The sequence below is a fragment of the Rhopilema esculentum genome, chromosome 17, assembly GCF_057945365.1.
Source record: "Rhopilema esculentum isolate cy_ngs chromosome 17, ASM5794536v1, whole genome shotgun sequence".
Classification (NCBI taxonomy): Eukaryota; Metazoa; Cnidaria; class Scyphozoa; order Rhizostomeae; family Rhizostomatidae; genus Rhopilema; species Rhopilema esculentum.
The window spans coordinates 1,501,926-1,524,721 of record NC_142831.1 but is presented as its reverse complement, the minus strand read 5'-3'; the positions used below and the strand labels follow the sequence as shown (position 1 = coordinate 1,524,721).

Below are 22,796 nucleotides of genomic sequence, written 5' to 3'. Positions count from 1 at the left end.
AATCAGGGAGAAGTGAGTGAATGAGTAGGCATGCTGAGAGGAGTTCGACAAGGCTGCGTTCTATCGCCAATGTTGTTGAACTTGTATAGTACAGAATCTCTCAGAATGAACAAGACATTCGATGGGGTCACTCTTGAAGGAACTAACTATTGCAGCTTAAGGTAGGCAGATGATACCGCATTTATTGCAGACAGAGAGGAAAGCTACAGAGACTGTTGGAAATTTCAACCGCAGAAATGAGAGCATCCGTTTTTAGGATATTAATTGTGAAAAAACGTTACTGAGTCCGGAATTTAGAATTTGGTGTCAAAAAGCTTTTGTTTAAGTGGTCGGTGCTTTTCTTTTGATGCGTGTCATGGGTAATTAGTAAGAACGTGGAAAACAAGCTTGGAGAAAGAAATGTTTCTTTGGAATTATTTTGAGAATCAATAGATAGTAAAGATGACGAACGAGGAGGTTCTTAGGCAAGACTGGAATTAAAAAACACCTGTTGAACACTATTAGGAGGAGGCAACAGAACTTCATTGGGCATGAGTTGAGAAGAGACGGGGAGATAGAAATGAAGATCATATGTCATATCATTGGTAGTTTAAATCATGTAGGATGTCATATCAATACAAAATATCAAACTTGGATTTTTTCAGCTAAATATTCTAATTTTATTCTATCTTATGTGTTTCTTGCAATGAATATATTCTTTAACCTTGGAATATCATGGAACAAATTCAGCTTTCTAGCATTCTTGAAGTATCATCTCTTACTAAATATTCTAGCAAGATGAAGACAAAGATTGAAGATGTTAGACCGGAAAACAACGGAAGAAAAACAACTAGAAGATGGGAGAATGGCGCACCGCTATGATTCCTGTGCGTAATTCGATGCCATAACACACGAAGAAAAAAGAGTATAGTTTTCATTTATCGTACCTCACTTTTTTGAAGTACTGACTGTAGAAATTTTTATTTACTTTTGCAGTCGATGAAATAAGAAACATAGCTCAGTAATGCCAAGATACTGATCAATTTATAACCCTTTTAAATTCTAGGCCATTTTTCTACAGATAGTTTCAAAATTCTAAAGTTTTAAAGTTTTAAAATCGCAAAAATAATTGATCACACTCACATTTGAGAACTCTTATATTATGAAGCCATAGAAAAAGATCATCAGTAAGACTATCTAAATTGATACTAGAAGGGCGCGCCAATGGTGCAAGGAACCGAAGAAGACCAAAACGTTGCAGGAAAGGTGACATCAAGACCTGTATTGGGTTATCTTCTTAGGAGTATATAAATGCTATTGTCATGGAAAGAGAACGATGGCGAAATTTGTGTTATTATGTCCAGTATTCTGTATAAAACGGAGGAAACAAAGTATAATAACACTATGAAGCAAGGTAAAACATTGTTTTAAATTTTTATAATTAAATGCTTGCTTCTCAACAAGCTTCATTTTAAATATCTTGAAGATAAATTTTAGTATACTGATAAAGAGAAACCTTTAGATGTAACAAGTAAGATTTGATTCATTAAGAGTGCTTTAAACTAAAAACGTTTCATGATGTTCCAAAGTTGAAGAATATATTCATCGCACGTAAAAACTATAAGATAGATAAAAATAAGAATAGTGAGTTGAAAAATCCAGGTTGAATATTTTTATTACTGCTATTACTCTTTCATTGCATTTTCATTACACTTATATTGTACCCTCTTGTATAATTACTCTATATTTCTGATTTAGCTTTGCTTTTCATATTGCATTTGGACGGTGTCACATATTTTCATTATTCCAACAGAATTATGTCAGTATTCCTACATGATGTCTTAAAATTGTTTTCATAGCAATTTTTTTTTCTAAAGAAAACCATTTCTTATAATAAATTTTGTATTAGAAGCAGAATAGAACAACTTAGATCAACAGTTTTTTTGTGCAGTTTCTTGCCCTTTTTAAAACTTTATCCCAGATCCCCAAAATCCTATTGACAACATACAGCAACATGAAATTAATGATATAGCCAGGGTACCAGGACTGCTCGAAAGCACTTGACTGATAGGCAACAATCTGAAAGTTTAGCTTTTTAGATATATAGCTGATAAAAGCACTATTTTCCGAGAGAAAATAAAAAATAACAGTATAAATTCACAGCATTTTTCTTGATGATTGCACTTAGCGGGAAACTCGGAGTAACAACTTAAAAGCGTCCTGTTATATACACCAAAAGCGTGTGCACAGCTCTGCCTATATAAAATCGAGCACTTTATGATGTTTTCATAAATATACCAGCTTGCGTGCTGTACAATATAATAGACAAATTTAAGTTAAATTGTACTGGGAATATGTAATAGATCATTAATATTTCGAGCATAGCCTGTTATCAAGTCATTGCTCGTAATCACTTTATGACGGGCCGGTTAACAGTAATTCTCATCAAATACACAGCTAAGTTGCGCTGAAATCTCTGCTAGTCCTTTCGTTTGGCGAATTATTGCATTTATGTTTTTCAAAAAGAGAAAAAAAGCATAAATGTATCCCAAGGTATTCTCTCAACTCTCAACGTAATACTTTAGTTCCTCGATTGACCGACTCCACACCACAGCCATATAGAATAAAAATATCAAAAGGGTGGTAAGTCGATTACCTCTGTTTTTGGCCTATTAAGCAACAGTGCTTATCGCCCCAAGCTCAGATGATCACAAAATGTTGCAACCACTTAACAACGAGAATACGGTCTGGTTTCAACATATAAGCCGCAATCATTGGAACGGAGTTGAATAAAGAAAGCAGAGAAAGAGTCATTTGGTAAAAGATTATGAAAGTCATACTAATTGATAAATCCTAAAGAGATAGTATAATCTATAATACTTACAAATAAAGAATTGAATTTGTAATCCACCCAAAGGCCTGCATACTCACTCCATGCGACGTAGAAATATCTCCCTTTCTTCTCACACTTAATATCTCCCTTGCCGACTGTTCCTCTGTGAAATCTTGACTTCCAAGATATTAATTGAAACAAGCCTGAAGCAAGTCAGACTTGGGCGTAATGTTTAAGTGGCAATATCGCCAACCACTTAACTCTTTTTGAAAAGTCTCTCGCGTAATCTCTATTTGTCACTGAAACAAAAAATAAGAATTTAAATCCATGCAGACTTTTCTGCATGAGTACCTCCTAAGGCACTGATGTGACTCAATCGTATTCCTATGGTTTCGATACACTCTCCATCCTATTAATTTAAAATAACCCTCCTTCTATTTGATAAAAGAGTTCTAATTGGAGCATATTGACATTGGCAGAGTCAAATAGATTTGTTGCTGTTCTCTATTCATCCCAACTAGGCTCTTGTAGCAATAACTTTGATGCTAATCTGCTTGAGCAGTTGCCATTGAAAATTTCAAAGCTCATCCTTTTTATAGATTGCATATCTTTTTCAAATAAAGAAAAGTCTAGCACCATAAGTGGAAGCTTTAAAGCTGTTTCTGCCTATGATTTGCTGGTTTTAAAAGTGTATGATGAAGAAAAGAACAAACTTTCTAATTCCTTGCCATGAGAAACTTCGGTTAATGCCACGAGAAGACAAAAATAATGCTGCTTCGTAGGGGGTAAGATTTTGCAAAGTGTGGCTATTGCCAACAATACAACGTGGCCAAATTGCTTACAATGAAATATTGAGCTACAGGAGAATACAAAACAGTGTATGGGTACATATTGTACATGAATATGAATTTGTTTATCACTTTTGATATATAGGGAATGCAACAGTCCCACAGACCCCCCTTGGCTACACCTCAGGATTTTTATACCGAAATTCAGGTTTTTAGATGAAGGCTGGGTGCCACAATACTCAGTCTTAGAGCTTATGCTATTTAACACTCCAAGAAATGCACTTTGCTCTAATATAATCACGATTACAAGCATCTGTACCAGGAGAGCAGTCCTTTTTTTCATAAATGTACCTCGGTCATTTGATGTGTGGTCTCAGGCTGGAAAAATGGGTGAAAAAGATACCCTGTCAACAATCACGTAAAATATTTCATTTCAGTCTCAGAATTACTTTCATCACTTGGTCTGATATCTTCCAAAACATATGGTGGATAAAGTAGAATAAACCTTATATGAAGATGGTGTTTAAAATTGATTTAGATTCTCTTAAGTTTTTTTACCTTCAGCTGAAGCGATAATTGATTGAGGAGCAAATTTGAAAAATATGACGATCAAAAAATTGAAAAAAAAATTTCTAGATTCAATCACTTTTTTGATCGATTCTTCCAATTTTATTGTGAACAAATGGTTGAGTTATAACATTTTTAAAATCTTGTGCTCACTGCGTTAGGCTTGCATTAATATAATCTGGCCAGCTTCAACATTGAGTCGAGAAACAAACACTACCAGGTCTCAGATTGTAAAAGACTAAAAAATCTATTTGCAAATAGGCAGAGATGAAAGACAGCTGTTTTTTCATTAGTTGAAAATCGAAATATTCGTCAGAAACTTCTTGCAAATTATTCAATGCATCTGATCTTTTCAATGCATCAATGCGTCTGATACATATTACATTGTCTTCCTTGTTAAACTGTGTTATGGAAATAAATAACATTAACTGTAACATCATTAGTGTGATTTTTGCAGGAAAATCAAGGCGACAAAAAATGACTACCAACAAGGCTAGCTACCCTCAGGAAGGAGCTAGCCTGAGATCATGCTTGGTGCTCCGAACTCGGAAGGTTAAAAAGAGCTAGAAACAATGCCACAAAATTTAAGAAATATTGATGTTTTGAGAAATATTGGAAGAAGGGGCCTTAAAACTTTTTCAAGGCATACTTTTCCCTTTTTGTCAAATGTTAAATAGACCCCGGCTCAATGGCAAATTTTTGCATGCTCGGCATTGCTGCAACATTGCAGCTTTTAGACCTAGCACGCTAATTTTAAAGCAAATAATTAATTATTAGTTTTGTTATTCTATTATCTTTTTAAATATGTTGTACAATATAGCAACATGACTCCCATCTTTATGCAATGTTGCAACAACATTGTGTATCTGCTGGGTAAAACTTTCTAGATTCTAAAATGCTGATTGTCGTTTACCCCTGAAACATGAAAATATTTTGAAGCCTAATGCAGTTGATAAAGATTTGAAAGAAAAAGTCAATCTTCAAACCATTTCAAACATTATAGATATTTACATTTTATTCAAGACATATTGAATTTTCTGCGAACAAACCGTATCTCTTTTCTAAAATCTAGGAATGGGATGACGTCAAGTGCACCTGCAGAACCCTGTGCGGTTTGAAAGAAGACAAAAAAGACCAAGGGTCAGAAGCCTACTTTCTATTTTGGATGGGTGTGGAAGGGGGTGGGTCACATTATCCTGTGACAATGGTTACAAGGACTTCCGTTCAATCTGGCCAGTACCAGCACCGCCTTTACCACAGCTCATTGAAGCAGGTAGATGGGTGTTCCGAAGGGGCGAAACACCCCTGTAAAGCGTAGCTGTCAGAAATATAGCATGGTTGTCTATACTTTTTATCAAAGTTCTACATTTTGAAAGGAAGGATTTTACGTTTTCTTCCGTAGTTCTAAATCAAGTTGGGAATATTTTTCTGTGAGGTATGGCGCGTAAAAATGCCTTCCGAAATCTGGAAGGAGTCCAGAAAAATCTTCTCAAGGGGAGATTTCCAGGAAAGTCTTCAAGAATCAGGATTTATGATACCGCAATATAAATATATTTTAAGAGCTTATCTTTGTTTTATTTCACTTCTAATGTAGTTTTATGTTATCATCAAATTTGTAATTCACAAACACATAGATATGTCCCCTAAGACTTCAGGAGTGGCGGCATGGGGGGGCAAGGGGGGGCTTTAGCCCCCCCTAGATTTTTGTTAGCCCCCCCGTCGGCAGCCAATCAATTTTTGCTTTCTCAATACCGTCGGCACTTGATGGATGTCACCCGGTTTACATGTTGTTTAAATGACATAAATAATCGAGGAGAAAACTGCACTGGCTGGTTTATGGTTTTCTCAATGGCTTTTCTTCGGCAATTTTATTATCAAAGTGGCATTATATCCTGTCGCTTCCGTGATAGCTGTGACATTGTTTCATGGTGCTCCCTCGCATGACCCACAATACCATGGTGCTCCTCTCGGTTGAAATTTCTGTTGCTGCTTGGAATTTATGCGAAACGTGCAGATGCTTGATTTGGATCATGTTTTGGACCGTTTCAAGGAAATTTACCCTAACAACAGCAAAATCACGCTGTCATAAATAAAGTTTTTAATGAATTTTCTTCTTAAGGGATTCTCTTTTCGTTTCAAGACATTATTATTGCCAATGAAAACATTTCAATCATGAGCACATTTTGCGTAATAAATTTTTCAAAAAGCACTTCTTGTCCTTTTTCATCAACTATTTTCCAATAGCATTGTTCACCGCATAGCTTGCGACAAACAAATGGTTTAGAGAAAACCATTGATTAACTTCTTCCACCATAGATAGGAAGAAATATTCAACAATAGGCAATATTTGCGCATTAAGTTTCTAACAAGGCACAAATTGCCGAGAAAATCTGGTGGACTCGACACAGGTTGGAAAGTGGGGGACGGGAAGGGGGCAAGGGAGAATTTTGCACCCACAACAAAAGATTTTGGAAAAATGCTCTATTGCTTTGTAAAAAAGTGGGGGCCATGACCCTTCGGTGCCCCTTCATTGGAGGTGCTTTCAGGGGCGTCGCGACTGGGGGGTTGTCATACCCACCCCAATAGTATCTCAATAGGAAATTTCAGGTAAAATCCGCTCGGTGGAAGAAACGCTTTAGGTATTTCAGAGACCTTCCTGTCATAAAATCAATAAAGGATCAAGCAATCTTAGGTAAAATTGTGCCTCGTGCTCATTTCTCCTAAAGTTTCTCAGTAGAAGCGTCAACTGCAATTCACTATGAGCTCCACATTCAAAAGGCATGCTAAGATGGAGAGAGGGATCTAAATTTAGTAACTGACAACATGGTATTTTTCAAGACCACAGCGAAATTGTTGTTTTGTTCTGCTGTAAAAAAGTTTTGCAAAAAGACAATAATTTTCAATGGGATTAGGAGGATTGCTTTAGTGGAATCTGCTTAAAAGAGTGCATTTTCCAGGGAACTAGAAGCATCACAATTCGAAAATTTCCTCCCCCTTCGGCGGCAACCATGGTGCCGCCTCAGGTAGTAACTATATATTTTGCCCGTCCCGATATAGAGATTTGACAAGACTGTTAGGAAAGTCGGTTATCTTACAGAGTTAGATTGACAAAATGTATTGCAGAGGTTTGTGGCACCAGCTAAAAAGTTTCAGGCAATAATTTTTTAATCAGATAAATTTGCATTCCACACCCCCCCCCCCCAACGAGGCTTGCCTCGCGACGGCCCTGCCTGCTATATGGGGCAAATCGATTTTTTTCTCTGTCGGCAATTTGACACATCCAGCGTCGGCAGTTACGGAGAATATAAACTTCGGCACCTTGAAGGTTTGTCTCTAGCGCCACCCCTGTAAGACTTTGGTCGGAAAATCTAAATTTCTCGCTTTTCCTATACATTTTCTTATCCACGCCACTCCTAAAGCTATAGGGCAAACTTTCTACTTGCCCAATCAATTTATTTTCCCAAAATGGCATTTCCCTATGTTAGAATTATACTTCGAGCAGAATTTAGCGGGCCTGGACAAGGAATGTTTTAGCGCCCCCTCTCGTTATAAACAACTACATCCCTGGCCACCACCGCTGCAAGTTTTACAGATCTTGTCACCAAACCGGCGGCTCTTTCATTTTAAACAATTTATTCGGGCCATTGTCACATCATTAGCTTTGCTTTCACTCTCCCGTACTGGAGGATTCTCTTTGCTTGACTAAGGGGATTTCAATATTATTTTCCTTCCGCATTCTACGTAAAGGAAGTTAACTGACTAAATACCATATTTCATACCGCCCTCACTTTGGGAATGGAAGAGAGAGAGAATGGCAGCAAGTATCTGCGGAGGAATAGGGTTTCAAGGATGTTTTGTGCAGCAGTGACACCCAAGACTAGTGACATGGCTTCAAGTAAAATTTGTTGCAAAAGTTTCGAGTGGATCATAAACAACTGCTAATGGAAGGCAAAACGTTGTGCGAGAGGAGGCAAAACATGCTGGGGAAAAGGCCTTCATACGAGTAAGTTTTCCAAGAGTTTTCTGTTTATTCTCAAGGGCCTAAGCCTCTCCTTCCTTGACCTTATGCGAAACATTGCTCGTTCTGCTTTCGAACGAGAAAAGAAACACTGCAACCTTATTTATTCCAATGATCAGTGCTAACGTAGCACGATGGAAAATTTAGCACGTGAACGTAATTGTTTAATTGGGTAATCAATAAATGAGATCGTTAAAGAACGTAATGATATCGACATCCACTTTGCGACGTCAACTTATTATGTAGATTAAGGCATCTTTGCCTTCCCATTCCTCTAATTTTAAAAATGTTTTCAACATTTTGTGCTAATATTTGCTTAAAATGGACCTCATACAGCCAATCAATATCCGTCTATGTTTTTCCAGTCAGAGTTTTTTCACAACACAGTCATAGGGACAAAATATTCCACACACACTGATACATGTTCGGATGTTTGAATCATATCGTGTTCAATAATAGAGATCAGAATTGATTTTCTCTACCTCCAAGTTCTTGATTTTGAATCATATCATGTATTGAATGATAACTTCTAATAGAAGATGTTTGCAAAAGAAGTGAGAGAATTAGCTCAGAACTTTTTCGGTCTGTTTACAATTCTTGTTCTCATTGTAATTTTTGTGAGAAACAAGTAGAAACAAGAAATGAAAGCAGATCATACATAATATATAACTTAAGTAAGGTAAAGGAAATTTGAATGTTAGGAAGTTAGGTGTTATGAAAATTACTGTTTTACTGGTCCATAATAAGTGCTTATTTCCATATAGACAGAGGTGACTCGCAGGACAGCTTTAAGTTGCACTCTGAATTTCATGGTTAAATGATGATCATCAGGCAACTGTGCCAAATCAAATAACGGTTTTAAATGCATTTGATTCGTCCCTTAGGAATAATTTTCTTTTAAGATATTTCAGGTTGAAGTATTTCCCAGAACCTGATTCAACTAAAGCTGTTAACATCAAACTAAGATTATTATATATTATAATTAGGGAGGGAAGTTGACTTTCAAATGACTGATTCATTTTGCATCAGTGCAAGTTGTGAATTTTCATAGCAAGATCAAGGATCATAACAGGTAGATTATTGAGCAAGATTTACATGCATTATTTGCTGATTTGATATTTATGAGTTTGGTCAATCCAGCAGGTTGAACTTCTCAGGTAACAGCTTCCTGTGAAAGAGAATAATTGGTCTAACAGACCAAAAGTTTTTTGCTTGCACTGCCTTGATATATGCAGCCTAGCAGCTTATTCTGATAAGGCCCTAGCACCTTGGTCTGTATATGACCTTTTTAGGAAATGATTTTATCTTTCTTGGATTATCCAAATTGTGCAGTTAATAACATTTCGAAACAAATTTTGACACAAAAATGGTTCCCTAAATCAATGCTTTCATGTCCAAACTCTAGGAAAAATAATCATTTTTTTTTCTATACATCTTTGATTAGCCATATTCCGTTTTTTTATTATTGTAAATTTTACTATATAAAGCGTTTTAATTTTGTAAGTAGTTGTTTTTGCAGGCTCAATTGTAAAACAGTATTTAGACTGAACTTGTACCCTGGGTAAATAATTTTAAAGTAAAAAAAAATAAATAAATAAAACATGACATTTTAGACTGTGCTGTGATGAATCCATCATGATCAAGAATTGCCAAAATAAGATGCTTATTCTATTATTTGAACAGCTTCGCCATTCAGATAAAAAAAAATATTCTATTAACCTTTATAAACATGATCAGAACAAGATTTGTAGGGTTCGGGAGCAAAGGGTTGTAGGCCTATCTAAGTGGAGAAAAAATACTCTGCATGACACCTTTCTTACTACAATATTAACCAAACAGCAAAATCCACATGAAAGTATGTGTAGTAATCTCTCTGCACACCAGTTTTTATGCCTAACAAAGTTGAAATATACTTTGAAACCTGTCTTGTGACATCATAGGGGTAAGAAAATCAAATTATCAAAGTCCTTTGTTGCTAACAAGCATTCCATTTTGTTTCTTTTGTCAATGTTTAGCAATTTCCCCTACTTTAAAAATTCTCAATTCGCAACTTGCCCCAAGTTCTATTGATTTATCAAAGCCAAAATAAAGGATAAGTCCCATATATTTTCCAAGGGGCCTCCCCCAGACCCCATATCTATGTATCTTCACCACGGTTGCCAAGAGTCAGCCAAGTCCTTGGGGTAGAAAGTGTGAGAAGGAAGAACCGCAGGATAGGCTGTCCGCCGGATTCTGTGAATCTTGCAATGAGATTTTAAAATGAAAGGTATACAGGAACAAAGCAATACGACAACGAGAATCCAATGTCACAAAATAAATTTTCAAAATAAATTAAATTTAAGAGTATACTACTTGGGGAAGAACTTGAGACAGACACTGTACTGACCAGCCATGCAAATATTTCTATGAGCCCCCTTTGGGGCTCAGGCTTTGGGGTTCTGATGTTGCACAATTATTTCACTCTGCAAGAGAAACTACAAGAAAAAATACAAGGAATTTGAGAAACTACTTAAGGAGCATTTTCGATGACATTTATCTAAATATTTTACCTGAAACTTTGAATGTAATTAGGTAGACCTGCTCTTTTTATATCTGTATTCTTACTTTTATTGGATTCATTTTCAACTGTTTATAATTAGTGAATTAGCATTAAGGCATAGGAAACAGGACACACATTAATAACAGCAGTTTTAACTTGTCGAAGTGTATATCCTGTATAAATATTTGTCTTATTATTATTATTATTATTATTATTATTATTATTATTATTATTATTATTATTATTATTGACCACCCAGACAAATATTTCTACGAGCCCCCTTTGGGGCTCTGGGGTTCTGGTGCTAGCAATACCCATTTTGATGCCTCTACCATAATGATGTCAACTGTCTTTTGTAGAGCGCTATTAGACACATACTATTTTTTATTGCAAGCTACCTAAATGAAGCTCAAGAAAGTTGTGACCATCATTTCAACTATAAGTGATGCTTCTATTTATAAAAAAAATAGAACAATTTGATTAAAAAATACTATGTGTATATGTGAAAGTCTCTCAAAATCTGATCTAATTTTTTGTGTTCTTATTTTTTGATTATTCAATATGGAAAAAAACTTTTTGACCCTCCCTTACCAACTTAGTATCTTATAATTTTTAAGAAATTTTAAAGAACTTTTAATTGTATCCAAGTGAAGAAATTTTTTCCTCTTGGATAAGAGATTATGATTTGGTATTATAAGTTTCTTATCCTTTGATACTTATGTGACAAGGTCTTAAATAGGTAGATTTTTTATATTAATTCAGTGTTTTTTCAAATTTTGTTCAGTGTATCAGGAAATTTTTAACACTGTCAGTATAAAATTATTAAAGATCTGTTGTTTAGGTTTCCAAGCATTTTCTTGAAACCGATCATATGGGATATTTGTTCTGTAGCCTTCATTGTCTTGTGGATTCAGCAAATTTTGCAAAAAATACTTTTGAAACATTTATGAAACAAATTGATGATATTGTATTGTTTTAATTTATTGAGCGGTAGCCAGTGTTTTTCCTAAATCTTTCGTCAGTAACCTAGCAAAGCTTTGTTGCACCTGCGCGAAAATCCTTTTCAACATGGCAGCTGTGAGGTAAGTTATTCTCAAGCTTAACAATGCTTTGTTCTTATCAAATACAAGCCATCTAGACAGAAGAAGGCTGCAACACATGGTTTATAGAATTGATGTGAATGTGCAAAACCAGATTCTGTAAAAGGCCTAAGAAAAACTGATTAGAATGTTGCTGTTAAACTTAAAAAGTCCGTATAACTGATTCGATAATTGTTGAGCGAAAATGAAGACGATTTCGCAGAAGTCGAACGAAGAAACTCCAATATCCAGACGTTGATGCTGATTAAAATGAGCAGCAAAACCATGCCAAAAATGAGACTCCCGATACCTTTAAGGTAACATTTTTTTGTAACATTTTGGGACATTTCAGTCGTTGTTTTCGCATTTGCAAATTGGTATTATGTTAATTCAAGGTGCAACTGATTGACTGGACGAAAAATATTCGTTGTTGTTTGTAGATTGACTGAGCCACGTTACTTTTGGCGGATGGTCTAAAAACTGATTTCACCACCCATCTATAGGAATGGGTGAAGTCTGCTGATAAAATAGGCAACAGCAGATAAATAATGATATATTAAAACAACGTCAAGTTTATTATCTTCCTGTTTTGCTCTTTGATTTCAAAGACTTTGATATTCGTATTTCGTTTTTTATGCAAGTTTGTTTGTCCAATACTATCAATTTTTCCCAGATTAAGGCAACTGAACCAAAGCTTTAGAAGTGAACCCCGCAGGCATAGCGACTAAATGTAATAGTAGCCTACCTACGAAGATCACAGTTTTAGAGTTGTCTGATGATCGTATTAAGCGTCAAACTCTGAGCTGCAACTACGAGTCGTCCTGTTCTGCACACTAACGCGTCTATACGTCTGTCCGTGTTCAGGTCTAGCCGCTAAACAAGAATCCTCCTTGCTATGAATGTCTTCGACTATTTTTAATTGTATAGCCTCGAATGATCCAATGATTCAAACTCGTTCTGTGGTCTTTCATCGTTTGTCACGATGAGCTAACTTCCCAAAATATCCACTGGCATTTGAAGCAACATTTTCTCAATATTTCTATACAGAAGCTTAGATGCTTGTCTCATCTTGCTTTCTATTTGAAATTCTTCAAGCCCTTAAGCTCAATCGGTAATGCGTTCGACTCGGATCTTGGAGGTTTGCAGTACGAGTCAACGGAAAGTGCAGGGAAAGACACCCGCTTAACTACGTCACTAAAAGACCTCAATGAAGTATGCCTAAGCCAGTTTCTGCTGGAAAATTGACATTAAATTCAACAAAATACAGTTATCTTTTAGTGTCACGAATTGTTATAATGTTTTTTTAGACAACATCTTTAATTTTCTTAATTTCATTTCTATTATTCTTAATCAACTGGATCTATCTAGTTTGGGACATGTTTTTATGTTTCGCATACGGTATTGTAGTGTTTATTTCCAGTCTCTGTCACATGCTGATTTTCTGACTAAATACTTGGTTGACGAGGAAGGTATTTTTTATTATTTGTAGCTGGCGCTCGATCAAACTAACTAACTATCTATATTTGTAGCAACTTTATCCCCTTATCAGTCCTATCTCAAGCAAATAACTGTCGAGAGGGATTCACTTGTATGTTGGTGTACAGTAGGTTAACGTCTAGTCCTTGCCAAATTTGTTTTGTCATGTTCGTAGCAACTATCAGTCTTTTTGCATTTGCATAAATTTCGAGCAAATCGATTTGTCTATAGGGCTTCCCGTATTTGGTATCATATCCAGTTTTTGCCAAGTACTTTCTGGCTCACAACAATTACAGAAAGAAAAACCATATAGGGGAAATACCGTGTGTGACGTGATACCGGAATTCCTTCGCTTTCTAAATGCATTTTCTTGGTTTTTTATTGGAATCTGGTCTATCTATGATGCTTTAGTGGCTATAGTGTGATATTTCATTTGTCGTTTGTTTTGATGAAGACATTATGCCTAATAGAAATGCGTAAATCATTAATAATTAATGGTTTATCACAATTTTGTCACTTTCTCACTTCATCCATTTTTTAATCAATTTATTTAATCATCAAATCTATAAAGTTTTAAAATTGATCGCTTACATAGCTTAATCTATTGCCTCATCCTCGCCAGCTCTCCCACAGAAATCTGTGTTTCTCTCTTCGTAGAATCAATATAATCTATGTTTCTTCGTTGTTCTGTTTTCCATTACTTGCCTACAATTCTTTGAGATAACTGGAGAGGATGCTCCCTCTCAAAAGTTTTCTCAAGTACATATTATGTGCAAACGTACAGCTTTCCTCGTTTCATGTATTTTGCGGTTAGAACGTTCATTTCGTTAGTTCTGACAACAAAAATACTGTATCGTTTTATCAATGTGATCTCGCACATAAACCAAAATACTTTAAACAATTTGATTTTATAAAAAAGTTTTTTTTGAAGCAAATACAGCACAAATTATGTGTAGCATGATGTCGGCTTTTAAGTGATTTTGCAACACATGTTATATGATCTAGAGTCTCCGATTCGCCTTGTTTCAAAGAAGCAATATTCTTTCTGTCTTAAAATTTTTTTTAGATCGCTATTTTATCTGTTTATCAACTTTGTGAAAATTTATTGCTATGGATTGGCTTACTTTCAGGGATAATGAAAATATGATTTCTTAAAATTGATAACAACGTAAATAAGATTCAAATAGAGAGCCTTTTAATTATACTACTGAATCGTATTTAATCGATAAGATCGACTCAGTTGCAGGTGGTTTCGAAGTGAGCAAACAAAGTCCGGCCATTTTTTGTATTGTTCGAATTTCAAAACCTGCTTCTTGTTTCAACCTGGAAATGTTGCTCGGCAGTTGAAGACATTAAGGACCCTGTGGAGGAGTTAACTGCATATGGTATAGGACTCTTTATAATTCTAATCTAGTCGTGGATCTTCAGTAATGCAGACAAGTGGGGAAAAATTCGTTTGTCAATATTGAAAATGTCTTTGTTGTATGTGAGCTGTCCGTGGGATGGTATTTTAGTAGTGTTTCTTTTGGAAACGATTTCTTGTGACCTATTTTCCACTTTCACTTTCTTTATTAGCTGTTCTGTTTGGCAATGTTTCTTAAAATTCAATTGAAAGCAAACCTGAGATCTATTTTTCTTACACTCATACCCCAATATATCGGACTCACATAATTCTGATAATTCACAGCTCGTATAAAACTTTCTGATCCTAGTCCTTTTAGATTTGATTCTATCAGATTTCATCTCTTCAACAGGATTTTTCCTTTTTATATAATTACACACAATACTACAGTACTACCCGGCCACTAAGAAACTCATTTTGTAACAAAAAGTTTTCTTGGTTTCTTATAAATGGGCAATACGATTATGCTGGCTGAACAATTTCGTTTAATTACTGCAAGAATTCTCACCAAACGTGCATGTATGTTTGAATAGAAACCATGAAAACTGCTTTTATGTTGGTTATATTAAATCAAATTTTGGATAGCTTGTTCAAATTTGATTAAGCTTTGATGTGATAATGCCCTCCTGTGCAAACTAAAAAAGCAGATACTTTTAGTTCCAGTAGGTGCTCACCAAGCGAACTCAGTTTCAGGGTTATTAGTTTCTTATCAGGGTAGATGTGGAGCCATCTGGCAGGCTTCAGTTTTTAATAATTCAGTGTCGGGGTAATACCGTATGTCGGAATGATGTAAGAAAACGAAATGGCTCTCAAGCCCCGGTCAAACGCATCCAACATTTCGCCCAACGTTTCATCTAACATTTTCATCACCGTGCATTGCCTGCGCAGCGACATGTTTGCAGCACTAATTCACAGATGATAAAAAGGCGCGTAAAACAAAAGTGAATAATGACAGCTGATTTCGAAAACAACATGTTGAAACGTATAGCTTTCCGTTAGGCCTATGCCTAAATCTAGATCGTTATCGCTGCTGTGACTCTCCACGTCAGTGCTACGTTCATCCTAATCCGCCACTCTTTCCTCAGCTATCAATTGTTAGATTATTTCATTCTGCACTCTGCTTTTGCTTTCCATTTTTCACTCGATAACTTTGAAAAACGTTGCTCACAAATCAATCTGGATTCACCTCCGCTCAAATGACAATAAAGAAGTTCGAATCATGCGCATGCCTAGAAAATGAAATGTTGGGTGAAATGTTGGATGGATTGGTCAAACGCATTCAAAATTACACCCAACATTGAAAAGCAAAATTTGTTTTTGACCGTGATCAAACTTCATCCAACATCGGTTTGCAAATGTTGGGTGACCCAACATGGGTGGTCAAACGCATAGTTCGAGGTGAAACTTCCCTCTCGTTTGATATCAGTGCATCCACAGGGAAGCAATTCGAGTTTTCGAGCAAGCAACTTACTAGGCGTACATTCAGGCTTTCCTTCAAGATATTCCGGCAAGATAATATCTTGGATCATACCTAGTTTTAAAGAAATTTATCCTTGCAAATTTTGATGACAAAAGGTGATATTTATGCAGGACCATTAAAAAGTCTTTGGTGACCAAGCCCTTTAATTTAGTAGCTAGAAGAACAGTCCATAAATGATCTTTGATATCACGATTGAAAATATAATAGTTTGATAGTTATGATAGTTAAAAAGACCGATCTGTGTTTTTAACAATCAAACTATTTTATTTTCATTCTGGTATTCAATTTATTTGCTAACTATATTATCGTTATTTTGGATCAAGTACCACACGCAACGTACATATCACGATTGATATCTCATACAAAGGTGGATTTCCTCTTCATTGTATGGACGAAAAACGGTATACGGTATACGGTATACGGTATACGGAAAACGGTCTACGGAAAACGGTATACGGTATACGGTACGGTATACGGTATAAGCCTGGGCAGAAGATATTTTGAAATTCAAGAACGGCACGCTTACCGTACCGCTTTCCGTTTTTGAAAGTTTAAATCAAGGCAACTTTTTTCCATGGAATTCGTACCGTTTGAAATCTCAACCAATCATGTTCGAGGCATTGCGTCATAACTTCAGCAACAAGCTGTGCTTCGAACTGAGACACAGTCATTCTGAAATACTTGAAATAGTACTACCTATCATCAGGAGAAGCAGGCAGAATTGTAGAGCCCCCTTCTAAATGCCAATAATGAACCCTTTTTTACTTTTTGCCATCCTTTTTGAGAAATTTTTCGAGAAGGCCCTTCTTGTATTTTTCATAGCAACACTTGTCATTTCATAGTTCCTTGGGTGGAAATTTCCTTTTTGCTTTTTTCTTGGAACTGTTTCACTCTTTTATGCTCTTCTCGTATTTCTTTCTCTGTTAACTTTTCAATCTTCTTTCAAAAGAAAAAGCATCATAATGTTGTTTAGCATAAACATGCCTTCTTCCCCTTCCTTGGGCACGTTTTATTGCACGAAATAGACATGGAAAGGAAGCCAAGTGGAAATTGATGGGCGGAAACTTTCCGACCCGTTTACCGATTTCCGCTTTCCGTCACACCGTGAAGTGTAAATCCACCGGTGATACAAGATGTCCACCGACTTCAGCTAAATAAAATAACAGTAAACTAAACTTTGAGGTACATTTTCTGCTTTTTATCTTTTCTTTCTTTTTTCTTCCTTTTTTCTTTCTTTTGGTGGTACAAAACTTGAAAATAGCTTTGAAAAAAGCAAACGTTTGAGTAAACTAAAACTTTTCGTCTGACACTCTTCAAAGTTTAAAACGTCAGAACATAGATCGAAAAATCTAAGCCAGGGAATATATATATATACATTAAGTTGTGGATCGAAATAGGCCAATCAGAAACGCGAGCACACGACTGTTGAGATTGACCAATCAATGCCGTTTATTTAATTATTTAGTACTGGAAAATGTTGCATTAGGTATGTTCGAGGCCACAGAGAGGCTAAAGAGCCCCAGGAGGGCGACACACCCTTTAGGTTAGCTCAAAATGCATTTCAGATTGATTTTTGCAGTCATTATATTTCGTTTAAAAAGTATTGTTAACCATACTTCTGTTACGTTAGGAATTTGACCACCCCTGTTCCCTCTCTTTGTTACCCTGGGTTTGTTCAGGCTGTCAAAGTTTGTGAAAAATTCAGAAAGTTTACTCACTTTGACTATAGTTTTATCAATGCTCACTTTTCTTGTTTATCACTGCATAAAATCGCGTCATAACTGTAAGAATATGTGTCACTGCACCTTAAGGTTGAGGTTAAATTACAAGGTCAGTTTTAACGTCACTGATGGCAGAAAAACCTGATAATGGAAACGGCTTAAAACTGACGTCAATTACCCGACGAAAGCCTGAATTTTCCGACAAGAACGCTGATTTGGGGGCCTGAGCCCCCAAGGCCCATTACTAGACATTAATTGTCACGTTCCTTCAGACATTTTTTGTTCGTTCCACTCCCCCTTCCCAAGGAGCTTTATTCAGGGCTGTACTACTACAAGAAGCACAAGGAGGCTCTCGCTAAAAACTATCTCCTAAGACAAAAGTAAAAAGTAGAAAAAGGCCACTTTGTAGGATTTACATTCCTTGTTACAAGGGGGGACCCAGTCCCTACATTCCTGGTATATGGTGGCCTGCGGTAGGAAGTTCAAGCGCAAAATGGTATAAGTATTCGGAGACCGACGATATGGGATCAAGCTCCGCGCAGCCATTGGGCTAGCAGGGGCTATAGCTATACCCCACCCACTTTTTGCAATAATTGGCTAGAAATTTTTTTTGATGGTTCACTTCAACGCAACTTTGGATAGTTTACTCCTATGCAGTAGCAGTTCTCATTGAATGGAAACCATTTTTGTTCTTTTTCTAGGTGTTTCATCTTGTTTAATGATATAATGTATTTTCTAACTTGGTTAGTTTGGTTTTTTATTACCCTCGAGCTAATTCTATCTATCTCTAAAGTTATTGATTTTTGGTTTTGATTTGATCTTTGATTTGATCTTCTCTGAACCAGAGAAATAAGCAAGCATTTTCTAAAAGAGGCGTTTTCCGGCGTTCAAGAGGGCGTGGCCTCAAAATTTTTTCGGTCACACCCATTTCAGCCCATCCTCTTTTAGAGTAGGGCTCGGTCCCTGTATGGGATAGGATGAAAAAGAGATATTTCTTTCAAAAATCCCCACGAACATATTCTGAAATTAAAATGTCGTTGGAGTGTAAATTGTTTGTTGTGCATTTTTCAAAAGCTTGCCACCTCATTGAGGAAGTTAGAGAAATTTCAAATAAAACTTTCGGGAAGTTAGAGAAAATTCAAATACCAAGGGGCAATTCACTCTTGCAAACAGCGTACGAGATTTCCCTATTACAAAAGGATTTCTATGGATTTTCAAATAAAACAAAAGGATTTTCGCAAAAAGTGTACGAGATTTTCCTGGAGTGATTTGCCCCTCGTCCAATACCACCTTGAAAATAGACAGCGTCCCCGCACAAATGTAATCTGTGCGTCATTATTTCAGAAGTTGTCTGCTTTTGACTGAAGAAGACCCCCGTCTTTGCGTGGGCGGGAATCCTGAATCTGTTGGAAGACCAGGAACTTTCTGCAGTTGACAATTCTGGGTCCTTCTTGGTGCAGGTCAAAGAAAATGCAGCATTTAATCCACATAAGTAGGCACCAGCTGGAAGTCCAACAATTTTTGCTTTACATCTGTTGAAAAAAACGATCGGTGAGTGAAGATTATCTCTTGATCGCGGTAGGCCATTCTTGTTTATGTTTGGTCTCGATCTATGTTGCTCTTGTCGACTGACCCTAGTGGTTGCGAAATGCAAATGTTTTGGTCATATAGCACCCACATAATCAACTTTGCTGCAGTCGTATCTCTTCTGGGCATCGTACAACTAACAATCACATTGAAATGTGGAAATTTTTCTGTTGCTATCAGCTAGCACTACCCTTTGTAGCATGTCGTTTATTGCTTGTCAAACTGTAGATCTCTAAATTTTGATCAGATGATTATGTTAGTGTCGATTTTCAAGTATTAACCATCATGCAAGTCACTTTTCATAAAGTCTCCAAGGTTCTGTTGGAAAAGCCATGGCCAATTTCAAATGCCAGGAAGTGAAATGGCTCCTTTATAGGTTTAACCCAAACTTGAACTCCCTAGCTGACATACGCAATGGACTTCAAATTCTGCAAACAGTCATTTGTCTTTTTAGTTAAAAGAGAGACAAACTTTACTTTGGAATCAGGCTGAATGGTCTTTCAGAGTGTGTTTTTTTATAATGAGTTTTTCTACATAGCAACACTAATCATTAATAATATATTAATTCAAATCATATGTATTGCCATCTCAAAAATTTTTAGTCTATTTTTAAATGTTTAAATTTTTAGTCTATTATTAAATGGTATATAACGATGTGAACATTTGTATTTGAATTTGCTCTTGTATCAGCCTCCAAAGATAGTTTTAAATAGACTGCGAGTGTCCTGGTCCTTCCTCTCAATGTGACCTCACCTTGTGATTCAATTGCTCAGAATTCCATAGAGAGCACAATTTTCCTTCCTCTTAGTGAAAATTCATCATGTCAGGGACACTAACCACAGACCCTATGACCTGTTTTCTTGTGAATCTTTATTTGATATTTTTTGTAGTTTTCTTCGTGCTCCCATATATAAATTTTATGTGCAGGAGAAGAACAAAGGTCTGACCCCCTATATTGATAAACAAGAGACTTATCCAACATGATAATAATCATGATTACTTCTTGTCTTTTGGTATATTTATATTTCTTTTTCATGAAAATTGTTGTGATTGTGTTTACCAAGTTTGGTGTCCTTAATCTTGCATTGATTATGTTAGTTTTTTCCACCATATTGCCAGATGAAGCAAAAATAAAGTATTTCAGTCACAGTGGCATTTCTACGGGGGACATGCCCCCCAGAAATTTTCTTGGCCCCTTGTTTGGCCCCCCAGTTTTTTCAAATTTCTATTAAAATTTGATGTTTTCTTCAATAGCAGTTCAATCGTTTTTTGGCTTTGTTATGGTTGCTCTCTTCTATTTTGCTCAGTGCTATCTTTAGTGCTTTCATTTAATAAGCTAGAGGCCCTGATAAGCGCTTTGATTTGTAAGCCAGGTGAACATTGATAAAAATTTTGGCTCCTTTCTAGTTACCAAAAAAAATTCATTCTTAAAAATCATTTTACTCCTTTTTAAATTCTATATTGGTCGTATGTTATTCACAGATACACCTTCTTGGAGTGGGGTGTGCAGGGTCAACCCAAACCAAGATTCTCCTTATCCCATTGAAAACCCTTATCGCTCTGGAACCCAGCACAGGGAAATACCAATACTATCCCAGTATACCTTGGCAATCTATTCTGTACTATTGCTTATCGAAATTCTATGATTTGAAATTCTGTGTAACAGAATGATTTGCTCGATCTCATGAAGGTTGGGTATACAACATAACTACTTTGGAAAAATTTGTTCAATCAACTTCACAAAGCTATTAGCCTTTCATTTTGAGAAGTATATAATTATTCTGTTGATATTCTAATGTTCATATTATCATTTAAAACAGATAAAACTCTGTGAAGAAAAGGACCAAAGTTACCTTTAGTTAAAGAAGAAAGGGTCCCCAATCTTTAGAGGCCCCCAGAAACATTGTTTCTCTTCAATAGCCTAAACCTATAAATGTTGTTGATATTCAAATGCAGTTTAATGTCATCCCTAGAAGGTAATAGTTCCAAACCAAAGCCATGACAGTGTCCTTTACCAAGCACTTAATCAATCTTAACATTGAAGTTCCATCAGCCTGATAGAGTTGTACAAAGGACATACTTCTCTAGGGGGCAACAGAAATTGGTGCTCTGTAGCCAATTTTGAGTAATAGATAGCATTGGCCCCTATAACTAAAAGCTGGTCCCTGGCTAGCACCCCCCCCCCCAGATTTTTAAGGCTGGATTTGCCACCGTTTAGACATTGAACAAAAATGTTTGGTAACTGTCAAGGCAAAAACTGTAAGGATACTTGTTCCTTGTCCAAAAAGCTTGCAAGGCTATCATTCAAATGATTGTTTATGAAATGCTCTTTTGCTTATACCCCTATTTTCCAAGAAATTTTGCTGAGTGATCATATAAAGAGAACTTAATTCTTCAACTTTCCAATATGATGCATCTTTATCTATTAACCTTTTATAGGACAATAACTAACTGAAAGGTACTATGTGCTATGCCATCACAATTTCAAGCCAACATTTAATAGGAAAATTTCTTCAGGCATGTTTACTAATAAGTGGTCTAGATTTTTGAAGTATTTTTTGGACTGTGACAAGAGTTTTTCACTAACCTTATGTTTAATTTAAAGCTTCAGATCAAAAGTGATTTTTTGTTATTAATAGACCATTTTAATGTATATTTAATGCAAATCTTGAAGCAAAATGTAAAATAGAACTTTAGCGCCAGCTTATATTGTCTTGATAGGTTTTTAAATTCTGTACACAACATCTGCTTTTTAAGGACACTTTTGTTGAATATAACAAGCTGCTTTTAGCATAACATGAATTTTTATGCACAAAAACGTGTCAGAAAGAACATGTTTATCAATACTCTGGTTTTGTGTTTAGCTGATGACAGACCTGATATCGTTGCCATGTATTTGAAGGTTTTTGTAAATTTTGGTTATTTTGATCTTTCTTTGTTTTTATGATGGTTTGGTTGACATAAACCTCACAAAATATGGCCAGAAAGCAACACAAAATCCATTTCATGTTTGCAAAGAACTGAAAGTCTCAAATGCCTTTTTGAAGAGCAAATGTCAAACAAGTTGGCTGTCAAGAATTAGCAAATGTTAGTAGACCATGTATTAGGCCTTGCTCTAAGCGAAATGAAAATGATCCATAGATTGAGCTTTTAAGAAACTTAAGGCGCTCTATTTCACACCTCTACAAAAAATTGCCTTATAAGCATCTTTGGAAGGAGTGCAAAGGTTGAAAAGTTAGTGACAAAAGAACTAGTCGGCTTCTACTTGGCATTGACAATCGAGATTGAGCGTCCATATATTGTGTCGTATTTATTTGTATACAACAT

The 22,796-nt window shown here is 36.0% G+C and overlaps 2 protein-coding genes across 5 annotated transcripts in view; one reads left to right on the top strand and one right to left on the bottom strand.

Annotated features, from left to right (window-relative positions):
- The window catches only part of LOC135683527 (uncharacterized), a 46,015-nt gene extending 43,005 nt beyond the window's left edge, over window positions 1-3,010 (bottom strand). The window contains exon 1 of the mRNA XM_065198826.2: window positions 2,864-3,010. The gene's annotated coding sequence lies outside the window, so the exon portion shown is untranslated. The remainder of the gene's footprint in view (window positions 1-2,863) is intronic.
- Window positions 3,011-7,970: 4,960 nt separating this feature from the next.
- Window positions 7,971-22,796, top strand: part of LOC135683450 (diacylglycerol kinase zeta) — a 50,671-nt gene continuing 35,845 nt past the window's right edge. The window contains exon 1 of one of the 4 annotated variants that reach the window (XM_065198708.2): window positions 7,971-8,170. In XM_065198708.2, the coding sequence (XP_065054780.1) occupies window positions 8,109-8,170 (62 nt within the window). In that variant the 5' untranslated portion in view covers window positions 7,971-8,108. The other 3 variants (XM_065198716.2, XM_065198720.2, XM_065198729.2) reach the window with 3 other exon arrangements.